At 41.1% G+C, this 24,380-nt stretch overlaps 2 protein-coding genes across 3 annotated transcripts in view; both read right to left on the bottom strand.

Annotated features, from left to right (window-relative positions):
* Positions 1-10,836, bottom strand: part of unc13bb (unc-13 homolog Bb (C. elegans)) — a 106,898-nt gene extending 96,062 nt beyond the window's left edge. The window contains exons 1-2 of one of the 2 annotated variants that reach the window (XM_052525731.1): positions 10,527-10,836; positions 4,416-4,445 (exon numbers count right to left, since the gene is read on the bottom strand). In XM_052525731.1, coding sequence (XP_052381691.1) covers positions 4,416-4,445; positions 10,527-10,548 — 52 coding nt within the window. In that variant the 5' untranslated portion in view covers positions 10,549-10,836. The remainder of the gene's footprint in view (positions 1-4,415; positions 4,446-10,526) is intronic. The other variant, XM_035776146.2, reaches the window with a different exon arrangement.
* Positions 10,837-12,378: 1,542 nt separating this feature from the next.
* stoml2 (stomatin (EPB72)-like 2) lies at positions 12,379-23,993 on the bottom strand. Its single transcript, XM_035776147.2, has 10 exons — positions 23,802-23,993; positions 19,446-19,607; positions 19,208-19,307; positions 19,048-19,106; positions 18,851-18,952; positions 18,639-18,773; positions 18,326-18,470; positions 13,911-13,990; positions 13,647-13,775; positions 12,379-13,507 (listed from the first exon to the last, which is right to left on the bottom strand). Exons 1-10 carry the CDS (start codon positions 23,910-23,912, stop codon positions 13,397-13,399), a joined length of 1,134 nt encoding a protein of 377 aa, XP_035632040.1. The 5' UTR covers positions 23,913-23,993; the 3' UTR covers positions 12,379-13,396.
* Positions 23,994-24,380: the final 387 nt, after the last annotated feature.

Here is a 24,380-nt window from a genome sequence, read left to right as displayed (position 1 = left end):
GCATTCAATATGAGAAAGGTTGCCAACTCCTCGTGTAGCGCATTACAAGCAACTTCAGGAGAGTAATAGCAGAAAAACAGAATCTGCGCCAGCAGGAGCTGGAGGAGAATAGTTGGGTCAGGTTACGTTTTTTTCTTCTGGTTATCTAGATCTCTGGCACCCTCTTGAGGAGTTTGTCTTATTTCATCAAACCGTAAGCTTTAAGCATCAGACAAGCTCAATGCATTCGTTGATTTCATTAACCTGTTGAGTGTAGGGGGCAGTATTTTGATGTTTGGATGAAAATGTATCCAAATGAAACTGCCTATTTCTCAGGCCCAGAATCTAGAATATGCATATAATTGTCAGATTAGGATAAAAAACACTAAAGTTTCCAAAACTGTCAAAATATTGTCTGTGAGTATAACAGAACTGATATTGCAGGCGAAAACCTGAGGAAAATCCAACCAGGAAGTGCGTAAGAGAAACGAAACTTCCTGTTCCATTGCATGCCTTCCCTCCATTTAAAGGGATGTCAACCAGATTGCTTTCCCTATGGCTTCCACATGGTGTGAACAGTCTTTAGACATAGTTTCAGGCTTTAATTCTGAAAAATGAGCGAGAACGATCACATCGCGTCAGTGGATGGCTGGGTGCCAGCAGAGTTTTGCATGCGCAACAGCTTGGAGCAGACACTTTCTCTCTCTCCTATTGAAAAAGCTGGGGTCCGGTTGAAATATTATTGATTATTTATTTTAAAAACAACCTGAGGATTGATCATAAAAAACATTTGACATGTTTCTACAAACTTTACGGATAATATTTGGAATTTGTCTGCCGTCATGACCTGCACGAGCATGTGGATTTCTGAACGAAACGCGCCAAACAAATGGAGGTTTTTGGATATAAAAATAATTTTCATCGAACAAAAGGAACATTTGTGTAACTGGGAGTCTTGTGCTTTTCTGACTTTCGTGACCAATCTACTTTGCTGCTAGCTGTTTGTAATGTTTTGTCTGCTGAGAGAGATGTCCTAACATAACAGCTTGGATAGCTTTTGCTGTGAAGCGTTTTTTAAATCTGACACGCCAGGTGGATTAACAACAAGCTAACCTGTGTTTTGCTATATTGCATTTGTGATTTCATGAAAATTAAATATTTTTAGTAATTTAAAATTTGACGCTCTGCAATTCAGCGGATGTTGACGAAAATGATCCCGCTAATGGGATGGGTGCGCCAAGAAGTTAAAAACACAGGGTGTGTCTATATGGAAAAATACATGTTTAAAACTTTCGACCAATTGATTTGACCAAGATTTTTTTTAGTCGGGACAGCCCTAGACTGGAGACTACTGGTAAGCTTCATAATGTGACAGGTGAAATGAAGAACGCAACCTGCTTTATCTTCAACGATCGCACAAGTTCACTGCAGGTATTTACTTAATAAGTACCTACAAATATTCAAATGTAATGAAAGCTTCAAATAAATTGTTTCAATGGCATTGACAGTATAGAAAATCATCCCGTGGCCATTTCCAAATACCTCGTTAATACCTCTATTTTTAGGCTGGCAATTGTCAAACACGCTTGTTGGCAATTTATACTTGTTAAAACCGGTGCTCTGTGTCGTGGAAGATTCAGAATTTGTTGGTAACATATGTAAGATGTTTTATATTCATCAAATGTGTGTAAAATTACTTCTCATCAGAATGGTATTTTTGTATAATACTGTGGCAAGGTTGCAGTTATCTGTTCTATGTCAAGACTAAGTTGCATGGGCCGCAGAGAGGGGAGAGGTCAAAGTGTCATCATGTGTAAACATATCTTTTACTCCCTACCTTTTTCTAGTGGGGAAAGGAGGGTGGCAGTGTCTGGAATCATTCTCATGCTCCCTTTTATCTTAACCTATAGCCTCACTCTCCGTGAGCTTGTCCAGGATTAGTTGTATTTAGAATTGGTTGTATCTAAATGACAATTTGATATATGCCTGTTGATATGGAGGATTGGTTTATGGTTCTGGGGTTTGAGTAAGGAGACAAAGCTGAACGATTTATTATGTCTATGCTGTCTGACTATGTGTGTTCTTTGCTATTAAAGTAAGGGGGCTCTCAGAGAATTCACTGAGAGACACTGAATTACCTGAGAGTCACAGGATTGTGATAGAGCTCATATAATTAGCTCATATAATTAAAGATGGACTTTGATAACTAACCCTGACTTGTGTGTGTGGTTTGCTCCCATGATTTGGTAAATACAGGAAATTTCCACAACATCTGCTATTTTCCAAACCTTGCAGCAGGATTGGTAATTTACCTGTTTTATGTGCCCGCTTGAGCTGAGGTGGGAGGGATGGCAATATCTGAGGTGTGTCCTTAAAAACATGCACCAGTGCTAAATCAGTCTGACAGTACTTCAATCATATGGAAGTATGGTTTGCAGTGACAAATACATCAAAAAGATATTGGGAAATGCACGAGATCATCAGGCAATACGTGTTCCTGCGAGTCTTATCTTTCAGTGATGGAGTCATAATATTTTGTAGCTTAAACCGTTCAAAAGACAGCTAGCTATACAGTGGGGAGAACAAGTATTTGATTCACTGCCGATTTTGCAGGTTTTCCTACTTACAAAGCATGTAGGGGTCTAACTTTTATCATAGGTACACGTCAACTGTGAGAGACGGAATCTAAAACAAAAATCCAGAAAATCACATTGTATGATTTTTAAGTAAGTAATTTGCATTTTATTGCATGACATAAGTATTTGATACATCAGAAAAGCAGAACTTAATATTTGGTACAGAAACCTTTGTTTGCAATTACAGAGATCATACATTTCCTGTAGTTCTTGGCCAGGTTTGCACACACTGCAGCAGGGATTTTGGCCCACTCCTCCATACAGACCTTCTCCAGATCCTTCAGGTTTCGGGGCTGTCGCTGGGTAATACGGACTTTCAGCTCCCTTCAAAGATTTTCTATTGGGTTAAGGTCTGGAGACTAGCTAGGCCACTCCAGGACCTTGAGGTGCTTCTTACAGAGCTACTCCTTAGTTGCCCTGGCTGTGTGTTTTGGGTCGTTGTCATGCTGGAAGACTTGACCCATCTTCAATGCTCTTACTGAGGGAAGGAGGTTGTTGGCCAAGATCTCGCGATACATGGCCTCATCCATCCTCCCCTCAATACGGTGCAGTCGTCCTGTCCCCTTTGCAGAAAAGCATCCCCAAAGAATGATGTTTCCACCTCCATGCTTCACTGTTGGGATGGTGTTCCTGGGGTTGTACTCATCCTTCTTCCTCCAAACACGGCGAGTGGAGTTTAGACCAAAAAGCTCTATTTTTGTCTCATCAGAAAACATGACCTTCTCCCATTCCTCCTCTGGATCATCCAGATGGTCATTGGCAAACTTCAGACGGGCCTGGACATGCGTTGGCTTGAGCAGGGGGACCTTGCTTGCGCTGCAGGATTTTAATCCATGACGGCGTAGTGTGTTACTAATGCTTTTCCTTGAGACTGTGGTCCCAGCTCTCTTCAGGTCATTGACCAGGTCCTGCCATGTAGTTCTGGGCTGATCCCTCACCTTCCTCATGGTCATTGATGCCCTACGAGGTGAGATCTTGCATGGAGCCCCAGACAGAGGGTGATTGACCGTCATCTTGAACTTCTTCCATTTTCTAATAATTGCACCAACAGTTGCCTTCTCACCAAGCTGCTTGTCTATTGTCCTGTAGCCCATCCCTGCCTTGTGCAGGTCTACAATTTTATCCCTGATGTCCTTACACAGCTCCCTGGTCTTGGCCATCATGGAGAGGTTGGAGTCTGTTTGAGTGAGTGTGTGGGCAGGTGTCTCTTATACAGGTAACGAGTTCAAACAGGTGCAGTTAATACAGGTAATGAGTGGAGAACAGGAGGGCTTCTTAAAGAAAAACTAACATGTCTGTGAGAGCCGGAATTCTTGGTTGGTAGGTGATCAAATACTTATGTCATGCAATAAAAAAACAAATTAATTACTTAAAAATCATACAATGTGATTTTCTGGATTTTGGTTTTAGATTCCGTCTCTCACAGTTGAAGTGTACCTATGATAAAAATTAGACCTCTACATGCTTTGTAAGTAGGAAAACCTGCAAGTAGGAAACCTGCAAAATCAGCAGTGTATCAAATACTTGTTCTCCCCGCTGTATTTGTAGGTAGAAAACAGACACCGCTCTGTTTATTACAACCTCAAAAAGCTTCGGAGCAGGTTTTCATTGGCCAGTGAGTGGTCAAACCCTCGTCAGACCTATAACTTATTTGTTGCGTTTATTACGCTAACGCCAGGTGTTCTGCCCATAATTCCCACTGTCAAAATAGCTAACATATTTATGACACACCCACAAGGTCCTAGTTTGGGACAACATTCAAAGACATAACACCAAACTAAAGAGTTTATAAGGACTTACCCCGTGATCCATGTAGCTTGGCTTTCTTTACTGAAAAAGAAAGAAACAAATAACCATTAGAAACATCAAAGATGTGTTTTAATTTTTAAAGAAACAGCAAGTCAGTATCCCTGCTCATGACTTACTTCAGGGATATCACACAGCTTTATCAGAAACAAATTGCTGTAGACTACATTGTGTACAATGACTGTGATCCCGTGGTCACTTCATGGTCTCCTCAATGGCATCCCCTGAGAGGCTGCAGTCAGATCCATCATGCTGAGTATAACCCTGCAGTGCATGCCAATTGGTGAATCATGGACCAGGAACCAGTCACACAAACACCAATCAACCACAACCACAGAAAAAAAGAGCACATGACATGTGTAGGTGAGGCCTGAAAAATGAATGAATAATGTATGCAGACCAAAAGATGGAGCACGTGTTGATGAAGCATCGAGTAGGAATCGGTTGAAGGTGAAACATGGCCATCCATTACATCAGCATTACAATATCCTCTCAATCTAGCAGCAGAAAACACCAGCCTCTCACATTTTAGACAATCACTAAATACTCACAAAAAATGAATTTAAACCTTAAAGATGTGGGATAATTTCATAAAAACTGCTTAGTTATTCCGATGGAGAACAGCAAGGCTGAAAACATCAATATTTTAAAACCAAAAGAAACCATGATGTTTCAATACACCATTGAACATCATAAAAAATGAGTTAAAATAACATGTTACAAGGTTATCAATTTCTCATGTAAATATTCAGGTGTAAATGTAAATTTACCACTACTCTGTCAGGCCACACTTTCATATTGTGCTGTAATCTTTCACAGTCAAATCCCATAATACACAATCCACTCCCGTACTGACTTAGCCTATCTGGGAGGGCTATGTACTCTGGCACTGGAGCCATAATCCCAACCTTTGCCTGGACAAAACCCTGATAGACTGGAATATGGAGAGCCCTAAATCCTATTCACACAGGACTAGTATTACTATAGAACGTCGGTTATATAAATGTTCCCACAGCATGTCCGTTTTTCCAGTGGACAATTCAGACAGAATTCGTTTCACCAAACTTCCTCTGCAATATATGTATATTTTTTAAACTTAAAATGGACCATTATGATAGAAGCCTGGAAGCTCTTCTAGACATGAAGATATTTCACAAGTCTAGGGATAGCCTAATGTTGACCTAATGACCTTCAGTTCGCAGAAAGTCAAAGTCATACCTATCATTCCAGTGTAAGGTGTGTGAAACATCAGAATGGTGAAAAGGTAGTCATTGGTTGAATGGCAGATTAATCTACACAAAATATAGGTATCACAAAGCAGAATGTAACATACAACAAGGGCAATGATATGATGCTAAGCCTACCAGATGTTTATAAAACAAAACAATTAGCAAATTCTCTTTTCATCTACTATGTGGACAACGAGAGCACTCATCTAGTGCACTCGTGTATTTTTAGACCTGGCTGACTTTAGACATTTCCTGTATCTATACAATAAGGGTTATGGATTTGAAAGACTGTTTAGAGGGGATTCATTGTGAATGCTGCTTTCAGCCTTTATGTACCAGCGACTAAACGACAGGGCTGGGATGGCAGATGGGCAGGATCGGGTGGCGGTGAGTGACAGGAGTGGACTCTACATGATTTTAATATCAGCACGTACAGCTCTTCCCCCTCTCTCGCTCTGTACACAGCTAGAATAACATGCAGCCCAAGAGAGTGTGGCTCTATTTATTTGCCCATCTTAGTTAGCCCCTTAATCTCCCCAGCAACCACGTGGCAAAGAGACGACCCCAAGGAGGGAAATGGAGGAGGTGGAGGAGAGAGCGCTTTCAAAATGCACCTGCCATCTTCCATTCTCTACACACACAGAGATATTCTCAAATGGGCAAAGGTCTGTCCACTCCGACTCCTCCTTCCTCCAGGACCCGGAAACCGACAAGCGGTCGCCATGTGTTGGAGAGCATCAATTAGTTAATAGGTGACCGGAGGAATTTGCTCCTCTCCTAGATTGCCTCCTGTGGGGGAGTATGTTCAGGTGTATTCTACCGCAGAAGAGTTTGTAATCCACCACACTCCCTTTGAAACTGCTGTTGTTTTCTCAGATGAGAAAAGCATGCGCACAAATTGATACGCTACTTATCCTTCTATATATAAAAAGTCTAGCACAACTAGCTACATTCATCACTTTACACATTATTTTGGGATTCCACTTCTGTAATTGTCATTTTCCTGATGATGACACGCTAGAGAAGAGTCATTTCATACAAGCTCATTTATTTCCATCTTTCCTCTTGGAGGAACCAAGGAAATCCAATTGCGATTCTCCCACTGGCTCTGCGGAAATAGGAAAGGGAGCAGTGGAAAAGCAGAGGGTCAGGAGTGTGACGTCAGTGTTTCCAGAGAGGCTCTTCTAGGCCACCAGACTGTGACTCTGGCCTGAGCTGGCACGACGGCAGGCATGATGTCCCAATCAAGCTGACGTCATTGTAAGCGGAGGCGAACAGAGCAGAGGGCCATTATGATGGAAACTGATTCTTATCGCTATTCTGCTCAGCCGTCCATCTTTGTGACTGGAGGAAGCCATCAGTGTTTGGCCAGGGGCAGTTGCTCAGTTCCCCTATCAACCTACTGTTTACTAATCTGCTCTACTGTGTGCTCACCTGATGTCTGACCATAGCTTTGTTTCTTTGCCATATGATAAGAACAACAAAAGAACCCTAACTGTAACCAAAGCAGTAAAAGGAAACAATTGGCTATATATAATTGAAGATGGGTATATATTAGTTTTAGTAGACTGGAAACACAGCAGCAGAGTAATAAAATGATAAGACAGAAAAAAGGTCCAATAAGAATACTACATACCAACTATATCATTGATCACATCCAGTCAAATTTTAAGATACATTTGGGAGTTGCCAGCAGCCCAGCACAAGGTGCATTTGAATATTGAGTTAAGGGATTTCCACCAGTGAATCCACTGGACGCCTGCCTGGCTTGCGATTGTTACTCAGCTCGGAGGATTAGTACTGGTAACCCTTAAATTGGGGTCAGAGGAGGCAAGTCACGTGACCACATTGTGGATGGGACGGACACACTGCTTACTCCTGCCACGCATGCCTAGGGAGTGTTGTCAGGCGGTACAGGGAGACAGGAAGAGAAGAGCAGGGTCAGAGGCTTCTATTGTTCTGTATTTACACACTGCACTGGAGCTGATCAGGTGGAGCTTATGGGCGGGAAAGCAGACCAGAGAGCAGAGAGAAACAGAGACAGAGTGAGCGAGACAGAGCAACAGATGGCCAGGGGATTACTGTTGCAATCTCTCAGCTCTCTCCCTCGCTCTCACTGCACTTTATACTCAATCTCGCTGTCCTCTCTGACCAATTCTCTTTCGCCCTGTCAACATGACATCTTCTTGATTTATAGGCCTAGACCATATATCTCAAGCTATCCTTCTGTCCCTCTATCTATACATCAGATTATTGACGCAGCTGAATCTGTGACAAAGTCAACATGGCCCATTTCCTCACGCAGTGTGCTTTCATTTCATCAAGACTGTCACAAACACTTTTTTAAAGCACTGAGACACACACATCAGAGTTTATTCATAGGAGCCACAGAATAAATCCCTCTCCATGTCAATGGCACACTTAGCATTTGAAAAGGCTTGGTGGTACTCCTAAAACACTCAGTCTGCAATAATAATCATCTACCAAACCAGGATGCCTATTCAGCATCCACACAATAGAATCCCTAGGTTTGCAGGACCATATTATTATGAGAGGTCCATGTGTACTGTCCCACCCAGCCCAGCCCTGATCCACACACAGCATGGGTCTCTGACTGTCCACCTGTCACACTTGGAGGGGTAGAACACATATCTGTTGTGTAAAGACATCACCATGGAGATGGGCCTTTCTATGGGCAATAAATAAACAAAAACCCATGACACTGCTGTACAGGGGAAGGGGTGAGTCACAGCAGCCAATCACATACAGGCTGACCATCCGGTCTAGGATTCAATGCACTACTACTATGTTTGGGTTGGTAGACTAAACTACGGTGGCTCCAGTTTCCATTTTCTCAATACTAATCAATAAATGTATGTTGTACATTTTCTAGGATGAACATGTTCGAGGAAACCACAGCATATTAAACAAATATGCCAAATTACTGTAAATTAGAGTGTCCGTTTCTGGATGTGCTGTGTTCACCAGTCCAGACTCCTAATGACCCATACACTGCCACAAGCCCTAATCTCTTCTGGCCTGTGACGGGCCCAGGTTGAGGCTTGGCCTAATGAGGTGTCAAACAAGATTCTACTGGATGGGGAGAATTAAGGTTAGCCCATGGAGAGATGCCAAGAGAAGACAGATATCATTTATATTGTTTTATTACATCACCATCTGGTATCATGCACCTGCTGTAAGTCTGGACGTGACAACAAAAGCCATTGACTCAATTAGGTGAGCTAACAACTCAGACGCCTCACTTGTTAGGAGGAGCCTGATTACAATGAAATTGTGACAAGGCACAAATTCCATCAAAAAGTGCCTCTGCCAACTGCTGTTACTACTGACCACAATCACATCTGTGCCATTATGTACCTGCCAAAATATGTTTGAAGAGATAATGAAAATAACGCTTCAAGCATGATTGACACTGGTCTATTACCTGGTCTGCTATATATACTAAAATGAGATGTCAGGCATAAAATGTTTTTTAAACATCATTAGTCTTGATGGAGATAGGTCTGAAAGACTTGACAGTCAACACCTGCCTGATTTCATCCCATTTCCCTCAGTGCCAAAAAGAGAGATTTCCCGTACCAGTCGAAGAGCCATGGGTATTGATCCTGAACCACAGGTATTGACGACAGAGGGGGAGCTAATAAAACTAGTCGGATACTAGTCATTATTTTTCAGTTTCATTAATAGATATATCTGAGTGATATTTTGCCTCATTTTTGTATTTTTCAGAACAGAAAAAAAAGGAAGAGGGAAAAGCTTTTCTTACAGTATAAATAATTGAGAAGTTCAGAGAACTCAGTGAAGCAAAATTGTATTTTTTGCATATTTTAAATGACTAACTACATCATCAATTGAACAAGGAGTCACTGCACAAGCATAAATTGTGCCAGTATCAAGTAACCCTAGAAAAATAATTGAAAAACATGCGCAACAAAAATGCCAGTCAAGCATGAATGAATAACAGCTGTATATTACACATGTATAAGAGGAGAAATGTGGTTTTGGCTAAGTTGACACTTATTTCACTTTAGACAACCTTATTTGCTAAATGTTACCTGAACTGTAGAATACAGTATTGTTAAGACACTTCAGATGTTAAGCAGAAACACTACCAAACAAATTGGATTATAGGCTACTCTTTGTTAAGTAAATGAGATGTTTAGGACATGGCAATGGTGATCTTAGACACCACACAAACTGCAGATAAAAGGCTGTCCAGTGTCTCAATCACACACACCACACAAACGATAACACGATTGCAAAACCCGATTGTGTTCCATAAGAGCACACAATCATACAATATTCTAATTTAGGTGGCTTTGGTTTACTTGATATAAAAGTCAACCAAATTCTAAATATACTTTTGATAGCCAATTTCAACCATTACACAAGCAAAAAATATTTAGCAAGTAAAACTGCTTTTTCCTAATGTTGTAATATGGAGACTGACATGTCAAACTAACAAACGTTAAATCAGCTGACAAGAGTAGAAACACTGGAAAACAGCTGGTGGTAGAGGTGACGGCTCCCATCTCAGAATTATGTAATAGATAATCTCAAAATCCAAATAAAATTGCCTAAATAAACTATTTTTATACAATACATTAACGTCGAGCGTTTCTTTTACATCTACATAAGGAAGACACATACGGAAAAAACTTTGTTTCAACAAGGGAAAAACAAACAATCACGGCCGTAAAAGTTCAATTCATCCAGTTTGGTCTATCCGGCTTTCAAACCGGTTACTGCTGGGTTTCACAATCTAACTTTACTTCACTTGAAACAATTGTTCTGCTTTCGATTTATGAAGTCCAAAATATATGAAAATGTATTAAAGAAAAAAGGAATAACTCACCTCTTACACAAAGTAGAGACATGGCAAGAGCTTTTCTCTGACAATCCCTCTAGTTAAAATATGTACCAAACGTCTCAGAAAAAAATGCGCTCAGCCCGGTAACATTACAAACAATGTCTCCAATCACTTTTTTAAGTTGTTACAGGTGGGCTTCAGATGCTGTAAAGGGAAACATAAAGGTTCGGCAGAGAGCAATAGCCCCCTGCCACGGGCACGCCATGATAAAATTCATTAGACTAACCTGAGGGCACCGAGATAAGAGGGCGGCACCGAGATAAGAGGGCGGCGCCGAAATACTCTCTAATGACATCTAGTCCATCCATTGAGTGAGCATAATCTCTGAAAAGGTCGGACCGTACAGAAGGCTCTGACCAATCAATGAAGAGAGACTAAAAACCACAAATTGAGGGAACAGGTGGTGACGCAGAGTTGTCGTTCCCAGTTAGTGGCCTGTTTTGTAGTTTTCACCTGTACAAAAAATATAGAATTAAAAAAGTGTTTATTTTTGGTCTAAATATAGGCCTATATCAAATTTGCACAGAACATAAGGCTACATAATAATCTTCCCTTAAGGATTAAAATCTAGAGACATAAATGGATAGACATTTCCCAATGTATGTTCAGTAAAATGTGTCGGGCAAGCGTATGATACAAATGACAACAACCCATGCTGAAAGAATAAATAAATAACTACTAAGGATTGGAGTAATTTTCTTAATGATTAAAACGATCACAAAACTGCTTGGAAGCAATGCTGTCACATGAGTAAATCCTACAATATCACAATGATGCCATCAACAGTACATTTTGATAGCCCTTTATTGTCCATTCACATGGATATTCTAGACTATTATATTTTATGCTGACAGTGTTTCCTATTTCAAATAAACTACATTATGTACATATCTAGGTGGCCAATACCTTGTCATTGTTGAGTCTGAGTGATGTCATTATGCCTAAAAACCATCAGGATAACCTAGAATTTGACCAATATAGCTGGTTCACAGTTGGTTTTGGTATTTTAACCAAAACCTGCGTGTCATGAACACATCTGGTGGGGATAGTGAAAATCAACATACGCACGATGGCGCAGAGGTGGTTTGGTTAGCATGTAAAGCTTTGATTGGGTGGTTCATGGGATAATTGACGATATTGAACAATTCTCAATTATACAAAATTCCATCCTCTCCTCTGTGACCCAGAGACCGGTAGGTGGTCGAAGTGTCAATTCGTTAGTAGGCGAACAGTATGCTCACCTCCTCGATTATCTACTTCGGCAGAGGATGCACAAGAGCATCCTCCCTACGGGTAGCATGAACGCATTTTAAAATCTGAGGAGAAAAATTATTCTCTCCTTATCCTTTGATCTATAAAATGTCTGGCAAAAGAAGCTTAATTTTTGGGGCACTTAACACATATTTTGGGATTCCTCCTGCCTGATAAAGTGCTAGAGGCCTAGTCTCATTTCATACAAGGGCATTTGTTTCCACGTTTCCTCTCTTTGCCACCGAGATAATCTTTGACATTTTTCGAAAGCAGGCGAAATGAGGATGGAGGACGACATAAGGAGTTGAGCCCCCAGTCACGGTGCATCAGAAATGGTTAAGAAAGGCTGTAAAGCAGCTTTGTAGACAAACTACCACTGAATAACACAACAGCCCCCCCCTGAGGCTTTTTCTATGTGTAACATGCATACTGATGGAAAACATCTGATGTCGAAGGTGAAAAATCGTCAGAAAATTGCACTTTAGGAGAAATCTCACTGAGATAGTTGTCATTTTCAGAGAGCATGACTTCTGTATGTATATTTACTACAATATGTAGAAAGAAATTACTGGAAATCACTGCTATGTCTACTTCCAAATTATTCAAACCAAGATTTATTGTGATGAGGTGTTTCATTCCTCCCTAAAGTCAATCACAATTCCCTTAATAGTGACAGTATCATCGTGGATGACCATTATCGGTATATTGGCCATTTAAATCAATAAATTTGCAATGTTATGCAAAACCTTCCCCCAAAACAGAGGCCCCTTCCCATTCGGTATTGGTGTGAAATAAAACATTCCACTTCAACAAACTATTTCCATCCAAGGTCATTTTCTTACAAGTACTTTTGGTGACTTAACTTGATGTACTTTATAATTTACACAGGCATAATTCTTTTCATTAATTGGTCTTTTGACCAAACAGATCAGCTCTGAAAAAGATGTGATGTGATTGGTCAAGACCAATTAGTAGAAGAAAGATCAGAATGGTCTGCCCATCTAAATGCAGCCAAATTGAAAGTATTCCAGGAAAGATTGCATCCTAACTTCTATTCATATACACCTGACCTTTTTCCCTCCTCTGCTTGCTCTGACCCTGGGAGGCTCTTAATGTAAGCTCACAAGCTCTCACATGAAGGAAAACATTCATGACATATTGAAATGAAAACATATGAAGGACAAATAGTTGGAAATATAAAAGACAACAATACAGCACTTAAACAGAACGCTCTAAATCAGGTTACTAGTTTTCGATCATCGCAGTCATTTGGTATTTGATGCAAGAGAAGAGTACCAATATGACAGCTTGTGGATTTGTAATTGGAACATATGTATGTAATGTGTGCAATAACACTCAATCAAAATTAAACAATGTGTAAGTGACATGAATCCTCCAAAATGGGTTGATGTTTCCAGGCCTCTAAACAAGTCTCTATGTTCTTATCCTGTTCCTGTTTCAATGTCCTTCAATCTGCAACAGATAGTGTGTCCTTTGGGCCAGACAGTGGTGGTGCTGATCAGGCAACAATGCCTTGGCGCCTCATGGTTGTCTGTCACTGCTTCGGGTTCGGTGACTGCTTTGAGTAGTCTTGACATCCTTCACTACTGGGCTGGTGGTACAAGCTCCTCACTCTTCTCCATCGCCCACTCTGGGGACACACTTTCTAACTTTTTTGAGCTCTGCTTAGCCAGGCTGCCATAAATAGTCATAGCCTGAGGGGAAGGGGAAGATATAGACTGTTACTGTTCTGAGAGAGAAGACTGAGAGACAGGGATGTGTTGAAAGGGAGGATCAGGGAGGATGGGCTGAGCAATCACACATAATTAAATAGTTTCTTAAACAGAGACCGACCTGTGTGACCATGCCACTGATGTCACCAGAGTTGGAGGGCAGCAGGATGGTGTTGGACTCTTTGGCCAGGTTGGAGAAAGCGGAGACGTATTGCTCAGCCACACTGAGGGAAGCTGCAGCGTTTCCATTCTGTTCGAAACACAATCAGTTGGGTCAATGTGCCATCTAGATGCACACACACACACACACACACACACACACACACACACACACACACACACACACACACACACACACACACAGAAGCCATCGCAACTATTTTACCTGTTCAGCTAGAGCGTCTGACAACAGCCGGATAGCCTTAGCTTTGGCATCTGCTTTGGCTAAGACAGCATTGGCCTCACCTAGGTGAAGATAAGAGTCTAATCAGAAACGGTCAAAGGCTAGCGTCCTGTCAAGTGGGTGTACTTGTTCAGTGCATTCGAAAGTACTCAGACCACTTGACTTTTTCCAAATGTTATTACGTTACAGAAATAGTCCTATAATAACGACAACCTTAAAACTTCTTAACTGGGAATATTGAAGACTCATGTTTAAAAGGAACCACCAGTTTTCATATGTTCTCATGTTCTGAGCAAGGAACTTAAACGTTAGCTTTTATACATGGCACATATTGCACTTTTACTTTCTGCTCCAACACTTTGTTTTTGCATTATTTAAACCAAATTGAACATGTTTAATAATTTATTTGAGACTAAATAGATTTGATTGATGTATTATATTAAATAAGTGTTCATTCAGTATTGCTGTAATTGTCATTTTACAAATAAAATTTAAAAAAATGTAAATGTAAAAAATTATAAAAAACATGTATTTTTAAATTGGCCGATTAATCTGTATCGTAGTTGAAAAACAATCATAATCGGTCAACCTCTAGCTAAGTTGTTTTATTTCTCCTTAATCTATACACAATACGCCATAATGACAAAGCAAAAACAGGATTTCTGAAATTTGGGCAGATTTATTAAAAATAAAAAACTGAAATCTCACATTTACATAAGTATTCAGACCCTTTACTCAGTACTTTATTGAAGCACCCTTTGCAGCGATTACAGCCTAGAGTCTTCTTGGGTATGACGCTACAAGCTTGGCACACCTGTTTTTGGGGAGTTTCTCCCATTCTTCTCTGCAGATACTCTCAAGCTCTGGCAGGTTGGATGGGGAGTGTCACTGCACAGCTATTTTCAGGTCTCTCCAGTTCAAGTCCGGGCTCAGGCTGGGCCACTCAAGCACATTTAGAGACTTGTCCAGAAACCACTAGTCCAGTGGTGTAAAGTACTTAAATAAAAAAAATACTTAAGTACTACTTAAGTAGTTTTTTGGTGTATTTGTACTTTACTATTTATATTTGACAACATTAACTTTACCACATTCCTGAAGAAAATAATGTAATTTTTACCTGATACCCAAAAGTACTCATTACATTTTGAATGCTTAGCAGGATATAGAAAATGGCTATTCATAAATGTTAAAAGATGAAAATGGTGCCGCCTGCTTTGCTTAATAGAAGGAATTTGAAATTATTTATACTTTTACTTTTTATACTTAAGTAGTATATTTAGAACCAAATACTTTTACTCAGGTAGTATATTACTGGGTGACTTTTACTTGAGTAACTTTATATCAAAAAGGCATCTATACTTTTACTCAAGTAGGACAATTGGGTACTTTTTCCACCACTGCTCCTATGCTGTCGTGGCTGTGTGCTTAGGGACGAGGCCCTGAGCGCTCTGGAGCAGGTTTTCATAAAGGTTCGCTCTGTACTTTGCTCTGTTCATCTTTCCCTAGATCCTGACTAGTCTCCAGTCCCTGCCGCTGAAAAACATCCCCACAGCATGCAACCACCACCATGCTTCACCGTAGCGATGGTACCAGGTTTCCTCCAGACGCTATGCTTGTCATTCAGGCCAAAGAGTTTGATATTGGTTTCCATCAGACCAGAGAATCATGTTTCTCATGGTTAGGAGTCCTTTGGGTGCCTTGAGGCAAACTCCAAGCAGGCTGTCATGTGCCTTTTACTGAGGAGTGGCTTCCGTCTGGCCACTCTACCGTAAACGACTGATTGGTGGAGTGCTGCAGAGATGGTTGTCCTTCTGGAAGGTTCTCCCATATCCACAGAGGAACTTTGGAGCTCTGTTAGAGTGACCATTGGGTTCTTGGTCACCTCCCTGACCAAGGCCCTTCTCCCCCGATTGCTCAGTTTGGTCAGGCGGCCAGCTCGAGGAAGTCTTGGTGGTTCCAAATGTCACGCCCTGGCCTTAGTTATCTTTGTTTTCTTTATTATTTTGGTTAGGTCAGGGTGTGACATGGGGGATTTATGTGTTTTGTCTGGTCTAGGGGTTTTGTATGTTTATGGGGCTGTTTCCTTTCTAGGTAGTTTTGTATGTCAATGGTTGCCTAGATTGGTTCTCAATTAGAGGCAGCTGTCTGTCATTGTCTCTGATAGGGAACCATATTTAGACAGCCATGTTCTTTGGGTATTTTGTGGGTGATTGTCTTCTGTCTGTGTCATTGCACCAGATAGGACTGTTTCGGTTTTCACTTTTGTTGTTTTGTATTTTGTAGTGTTCTCATGTATAATCTTGATTAAACATGTTGAACCCTAACCACGCTGCATTTTGGTCCTCCTCTCCTTCAGCGGAAGAAAACCGTTACACCAAACTTCTTCCATTTAAGAATGGCGGCTAATGTGATCTTGGGGACATGCAATGCTGCAGAAATGTTTTGGTACCCTTCCTCAAATCTGAGACAAAACACTATCCTGACTAGAAGCTCTACGGACAATTCCTTTATCCCATGGCTTGGTTTTTGCTCTGACAGGCACTGTCAACTGAGGGACCTTATATAGACAGGTGTGTGCCTTTCCAAATCATGTCTAATCAATTGAATTTACCACAGGTGGACTCCAATCAAGTTGTAAAAACATCTTAAGGAAGTTCAATTGAAACAGGATGCACCTGAGCTCAATTTCGAGTCTCATAGGAAAGAGTCTGAATACTTTTGTAAATAAGGTATGTTTATTTGAAATAAACTGGCAAACATTTCTAAAAATGTGTTTTTGGTTTGTCATTTTGGGGTATTTGTGTAGATTGATGAGGAAAAAAATATCGACTCAGCAAAAAAAAATGACCCTATTTCAGGACCCTGTGTTTCAGAGATAATTCGTAAAAATCAAAATATTTTCACAGATCTTCAATGTAAAGGGTTTAAACACTGTTGACCATGCTTGTTCAATGACTCATAAACAATTAACAAACCTGCACCTGTGGAACGGTCGTTAAGACACTAACAGCTTACAGATGGTAGGTAATTAAAGTCACAAAACTTTGGACACCTATGATGGCGGTACAGGGAGACAGGACGGACAGCTGATCGTCCTCGCAGTGGCAGACCACATGTAACAACATCTGCACAGGATCGGTACATCCGAACATCACACCTGCGGGATAGGTACCTGATGGCAACAACAATTGCCTGAGTTACACCAGGAACTCACAATCCCTTCATCAGTGCTCAGACTGTCCGCAATAGGCTGAGAGAGGCTGGATTGAGGTCTAGTAGGCCTGTTGTAAGGCAGGTCCTCACCAGATAAACAGCAACAACGTCACCTATGGGAACAAACCCACCGTCGCTGGACCACACAGGACTGGCAAAAAGTGCTCTTCACTGACGAGTCGCGGTTTTGTCTCACCAGGGCTGATGGTCGAAATCGTGTTTATCGTCGAAGGAATGGGCGTTACACCGAGGCCTGTACTCTGGAGCGGGATCGATTTTGAGGTGGAGGGTCCGTCATGGTCTGGGGCAGTGTGTCACAGCATCATTGGACTGAGCTTGTTGTCATTGCCGGCAATTTCAATGCTGTGCGTTACAAGGAAGACATCCTCCCTCATGTGGTACCCTTCCTGCAGGCTCATCTTGACATGACCCTCCAGCATGACAATGCCACCAGCCATACTGCTCGTTCTGTGCGTGATTTCCTGCAAGACAGGAATGTCAGTGTTCTGCCATGGCCATTGAGCACGTCTGGGACCTGTTGCATCAGATGGTGAGGGCTAGGGCCATTCCCCCCAGAAATGTCCGGGAACTTGCAGGTGCCTTGGTGGAAGAGTGGGTGTAACATCTCACAGAAAGAACTGGCCAATCTGGTGTAGTCCATGAGGAGGAGATCCACTGCAGTTCTTAATGCAGCTGGTGGCTACATCAGATACGGACCGTTACTTTTGATTTTGACCACCCCTTTGTTCAGGGACACATTATTCCATCGCTGTTAGTCACATGTCTGTGGAACTTGTTCAGTTTATGTCTCAGTTATTGAATCTTGTTATGTTCATAAATATGTACATGTTAAGTTTGCTGAAAATAAACATAGTTGACAGTGAGAGGACGTTTCTTTTTTTGCTGAGTTTATTTAATCAATTTTAGAGTAAGGCTGTAACGTGGAAAAAGGGGACTGAATACTTTCTGAAAGCTCAGTACATCACGCTGCCTCGCACAACAGAAACATTTACGTAATTTAGCAGACACTTATCTAGATCGACTTACATTAAACTAAGGCAGATAACGCAAACAGAAGCCGTTCTAACAGACAAAACTCACATCAAAAACAACGGTCCAACTTTCACACCATCCTTAGTAGTTAACAAAGGCCGTAAGTCATCTAGATATGTGTATTAACCTACCAGCTGCTTTGTTGATCTGTTCTGTTTTCTGTCCTTCCGAGGCCAGGATCTGAGCTTGCTTGCGACCCTCAGCAACGTTGATGGCTGCTTCCTTGTGACCTTCAGACTCCAGCACAGTGGCTCTCTTCTTACGCTCTGCCTCCACCTAAACAACGGAAGGCAGTCAGAAAGAGTGTAAACATACAAAACTGATAGGCTAAGTCTTAATAATGTGCAATGTATCACTAATCTATAAATAAGATCATGCTCAGAAATAGTTTGAGGTTCAAGACCTGTCTCCCAGTTTGTTGGCAGCAGTGGCAGCCCCTCTCACCTGCATCTGCATGGACTCTTTGACACGTGGTGGAACATGTATATCCTTGATTTCATAACGAAGGCAACGGATTCCCCAATCATCTGATGCCTGGTTGATGGAGTGGACTATGTTGGTATTAAGGGTCTCTCTTTCCTGGAGAAATATAAAACAAGGAAATTAGGTTAAAAAAATATCACAAACACAATTTGTAAAAAAGAACCGAGACTCACCCTGAATACTTTGTCCAGGGTCAGTTTTCCCAGCTCTGACCGCATGGTGGTCTGGGCAAGTTGGGTGACAGCATACTCTGGGTCCTCAACTCCATAGCTGGCCTGGAAGGAAGTACATCTTGTAATCAACATCTACAAACAAAGCAAAAACTTCCATGAACAACAACCTCAAGAAATCATGGACTTCACAAACATACCTTAAAAGGATCCAATATCCTAAGATAGAGGACTCCATCTATCTGTAGTGTCACATTATCTGTGGATGTAATCAGATATCAGTTAATTCCGAGACAAGGACTGACTGAGAATAATGAAGACCGGCTTACAGTGAAGACAACAGTGACAGTTGTCACTCACCTAAAGAGACCGCAGACTGCTCTGGGACATCAATAACTATCTCTTTAAGACTTTGCACATAACGGATTTTGTCCAGTATTGGTATTAGGAAATTCAAGCCCTACAGAATATCCAGAAAAGTGAAAGACAAATTAGTAAATTTATCATTTTTATGCATTTGGGATATAAACTGTGAAATAGTGTGAAAGTAATTAAGGGTGCAGATCACTGGCTAATTGGAAAACAATGGTTAAATTACCGGCTCTAAGATGCGATGGAAGCGGCCCATCCTTTCCACAACCCAAGATTCTTGTTGTGGCACAAACAGAACCACAGTGTTCATGGGCAGACTGGACGCCCATCGCTGCTGGGCTTGTGTCACCCACAACGCTGGGACTGTGGGCACTGTTCTCTGGGAATGCTGGAGGGAAACAATAAAATCACCATCAATGTACATTACACATTGTTGCATCAGAAGGTTACTCCATGAGAGTTGCAACTTCAGAATCACCTTTATTCACCAAGTACATTTACACACTCAGAATTGTACTTGGTGATATGGTGCTGCTAGTGCTAGACAACATTTAGAGACAACATTAAGAGACAGAACACTGACCTTAGAATTTACAGTGTTTACATACATTATATACAAATAGGTAGAGAGAACATAGAGCTATACGAGAATGAGTAATGGCTGTGCAGATACACAGTGGATGTACAAATGTACTGTCAATATAAATATTTCCAAAAGTAGAGAGATGAACAGAAACCAAGAAACATCTTGGCTCCCGGGGAAAAAACCCTGTGCTATGCTGGAGCACGGAGTACAGGACATTACAAGGCAGCTTCTGACTGTTCTAAGACAAAATGCCGGGAGCTGACGCTGTCGTAGTCCATGTGGGGTCAAATGACGAGGGCTAGCTCGGAACTTCTGAAAATTGATTTTCAAATAACTGATTCTTGCACTGAAAGATCCCAAAAAGCAGCCAATTATTTCAGGTCCGGTACCATCGTCTAGCCGCGGTTGTGAAAGATTCAGCAGGTTACTGGCATTACACACCTGGCTAAAAGATTACTGTAGTTCTGTTGGAATCACTTTTATAGATAACTTTGACACCTTCTGGAAATAGAAGATGCTCTACAGGAATGACGGATTAATCCAAATCATCTTGGCTCCTGGACCCTGTCCACGCATTTCACGTTGAGAATGACTTAATGACCCAAGACCAGCTCAGTTAATCCCTACCATTGTGTTGCTAAATTGTCATAATGCGGCATCAAATGTACATTAGCCCAGGGGCGTTGGCAAACAACATAAGTAACTTAATTTGTCCTTCTAAATGCCCTGAATGTGTCTGTTGATCCAACAGCTATTGTATGCAGTAATCATGTGCCTTTGAACCAGAGTAATACTATTAGCACTGAGGCGGTGTGCCCTAGTAGGAAGTCCACCATGTGCAGCTCACCCTGCACTATCAGCTCAAACAAACAACATGAGCATGTCTACTTCTGATCAGCTTCAGCAATAAAGACAATCAAGCATCCCAGAAAAGTGCTAAAAATAGCCCACATTAACATATGTAGCCTAAGAAACAAGGTTCATGAAATGAATAACTTGCTAGTTATAGATGACATTCATAGTCTATCTCTGAAACTCACTTAGATAATAATACCTTTGATGACACAGTGGTAGCAATACATGGTTATGACATCTACGAAAAATACAGAAATGCCATGGGGGCGATGTTGCGGTCTATATTACGAGCCACACTCCTGTAAAGCTAAGAGGATCTCATGTTAAATACTGTTTAAATAATATGGCTACTGGTTCATCTGCCTCACCTAAAGTCCATTCCTGTGGGAAGCTGCTTCTTGTTGTTCTATACTAGTATTCTTTATTATCCCGGCACCTATGTTAAGGATGTGGAGAAATCATTTGACTAAACTGAATTTTAAAAAAGAAACTACACTATGAAACAAAGATACATGATAAAGAATGAAAGTAAAAAGCTTTGGAACATCTTAAATTACATTTTGGGCAAAAGGGTAAACTCAGCTCCATCATTCATTGAATCACATGGCTCATTCATCCCAAAAATCCACTTATATTGGTAACTAGTTTAATGATTTTTTTGTTGTTGCTGGCATGACATGCCAGCAACAAACACTGACACTACACATACAAGTATAACTGACCACATTTTGAAAGACAAGCATTGTCATTTTGAATTGTGTGTGTGGAATAGGTGAAAAAATTATGGTTGTCTATCAACAATGGACAAACCACCAGGGTCTGACAACTTGTATAGAAAATTACTGAGGATAATAGCAGACAATGTTTCCACTCCTATTTGCCATATCTTCAATCAAAGCCTACTAGAAATGTGGGTGCCCTCAGTTCTGGAGGGAAGCAAAAGAAGTTATGCTACCCAAGAATTGTAAAGCCCCCTTTACTGGCTCAAATAGTCGACCAATCAGCCTGTAACCAACCCTTAGTTAACTTCAGTGCGGCTTTTGACATTATCGATCATAGTCTACTGCTGGAAAAACTTGTGTTATGGCTTTACACTCACGCCCTAGTTGTGTTGCACCTTGACTACTGTTCAGTCATGTGATTAGGTGCCACAGAGAGGGACTCAGGAAAATATCAGTTGGCTCAGAACAGGGCAGCAAAGCTGGCCCTTAAATATACATGTCAATCTCTTGTGGATCAAAATTGACTTCATCACTACTTGTTTTTGTAAGAAGTGTTGACAAGCTGAATGCACCGAGCTGTCTGTTTAAACTAATAGCACACAGCTCAGACATCCATGCATACCCCACAAGACGTCTCTTCACAATCCAGAACAGGCTATAGGAGGCACACGATAGTTTAGGCTTACATTAAGCCTATATGAATCCTACCTTTTTAAGCACATCTCATGAGTAGCAGGCTCTTTTCCTTTCTTTAAGTGCCATTAGAATGTGCCTAAACCTACTGTCAAGTTACCAGGTTGTTAGCTAGCTAGGTAACATGACAGAACAACATTGTATATTATCAAACCACTAATTAGCGACCCAGGATTAGTTTAAGGTGTCCCTCGACACGGTTTGTGAAATTATATAAAATGAGTGTGAATCCCGATAGAAAGAAAAAAGGCTTCTCTGGTAATATGGCACATTTTTGGAACCATTTAGGCTACAGAAAAGCCTTTTTTTTGCTGTAAAGCTGCAAGCATACCTGTCGCGGAGCGGTGCTTTTTCCATCTCCGACACTCAGAGGCTGTATGAGAGTGAGCTTGCAAAGGCTACTCAGACTGATCTGTGCTCTCGGTTATAACAGGTGATGAAATGATACAATGTATCAACATTGCTCTTTGTAACAGAAGACTCATCAGGGTCTGCATCCAGGCTAAATTATATATATTTTTCAAACTGACTGAGGAATAGATGCGAGCAGAGTGGACGGCGAGAAGCAGGTGAGTGAGGGAATGCTGATAGGGAATGCGGTTGGCGACTACAGATGCCACAAGTGATATGCACATGAAAGTGGATATTATTGGATCTGCACATACAAGAGACTAGCAGATGTAACTTAAATTCAACTGAATTTATAAACAAAACTGACTTTATAAAGATTTTATAACAGGCACAAGCAGGTTCTTCAGATGGGTAGGGCTGAAAAAGTCAGTAGTATCTATCAAATGAAATGGTATTCTAAAATGTTGGTTCATAAACATTTTGGTACCATGATATTACCGTGCAACACTAAATATAATAGCAACAAAGATGACAGATTTAGGTTTATAAACTCTGAAAACACCATTCGGCTAATGTGACAAATACAACTTGATTTGATTGTATTGTTGAGGGCATTTTCAACTGGCCAATGACATACAGCCAAAAGTGTGGACACCTGCTCGTCGTACATCTCATTCCAAAAGCATGGGTATTATCATGGAGTTGGTCCCCTCTTTGCTGCTCTAACAGCATCCACTCTTCTGGGAAGGCTTTCCACTAGATGTTGGAACATTGCTGCAGGGACTTGCTTCCATTCAACCACAAGAGCATTAGTGAGGGCGGGCACTGATGTTGGGCGATTAGGCCTGGCTCACATCAGCTTTCCAATTCATCCCAAAGGTGTTCGATGGGGTTGAAGTCAGGGCTCCGTGCAGGCCAGTCAAGTTCTTCCACATCAATTGGAACCTCGCTTTATGCACAGGGGCTTTGTCATCCTGAAACAGGAATGGCCCTCCCCAAACTGCTGGCAAAGTTGGAAGCCCATTTCAAGAAGCTCTCGACAAACAGTTGACATTGCTTCCAGAGGCAGTTTGGAACTCGGTGGCGAGTGTTCAAAACGGAGGACAGACTTGGTGGTCCCATTCAGTGAGTTTGTGTGGCCTACCACTTTGCGTTTCACCTTCAGAACAACAGCACTTAAAGTACACCAGGGCAGTTTTAGCAGCGCAGATATTTGACGAACTGACTATATATAATGTAACTAGTTATCTAGTTAGCGGACTAACATCTCAGTAAACACATGATAGCAAGTTAGCTAGCGTACAGTAGCAAGCGAACTCAGTAGAGTAATAGTAATTACCTAACGTTAGCTAGCTTGAATTAGCATGTGTCTTACCATTAAAAGGGCACCGCCAGTCCGGAACAATGTTCGGAACATTTTCTTAACGTAATTGTTGGCTGATATGTAGCTATGTGGTTTAGGTGAAATGAATGAATATTTGTTCATGTGTGACCCTCGGCCGATTCAGGAAACGAAGTTACAACATCAAATTGGTGCACTGGTTAAACACGTCCCCCTGTTGATAGGGGAAATGGAACTTTGGCGATTATCTTTCCAGATGATGTTTCCTGAAAAAAATATACGTTTAAATTATTGTAAATATAATAAAAAATACATTGTGAATGTTTAATATTTCTAACACTTTCAGATGTTTTTAATCATTGTTATGTAGGCCATGACAATATTCCGAGTCTGAATTTCCAGCACTTTCCATATGTTGCAGTACGAATGTCACCATAGACCAGAGAAGACACTGTCTGTACAAAGGAATGTGTAGTATTGGTGGAAAAAGTTGTGTGTGTAACAGTGGTGTAAAGTACTTAAGTAAAAATACTCTAAAGTACTAAAGTGTTTTGGTGTATCTGTACTTTACTTTTCTATTTCTATTTTTGACTACTTTTACCTCACTACATT

The sequence above is a fragment of the Oncorhynchus keta genome, chromosome 9 (genome assembly GCF_023373465.1).
Source record: "Oncorhynchus keta strain PuntledgeMale-10-30-2019 chromosome 9, Oket_V2, whole genome shotgun sequence".
Lineage (NCBI taxonomy): Eukaryota > Metazoa > Chordata > Actinopteri > Salmoniformes > Salmonidae > Oncorhynchus > Oncorhynchus keta.
This window is presented reverse-complemented; position numbering and strand designations above follow the sequence as displayed.

What these genes read in the sequence shown, in the direction of transcription:
- stoml2 (XM_035776147.2), bottom strand. Translation starts at nt 23,912, where the DNA reads ATGAACAAATATTCATTCATTTCACCTAAACCACATAGCTACATATCA. An exon ending in GGATATTGGATCCTTTTAAG is followed by an intron (nt 18,953 to 19,047) that starts GTATGTTTGTGA and finishes ACTTCCTTCCAG; the next exon opens with GCCAGCTATGGAGTTGAGGA. An exon ending in TCAGTGGCATGGTCACACAG is followed by an intron (nt 13,508 to 13,646) that starts GTCGGTCTCTGT and finishes CCTTCCCCTCAG; the next exon opens with GCTATGACTATTTATGGCAG.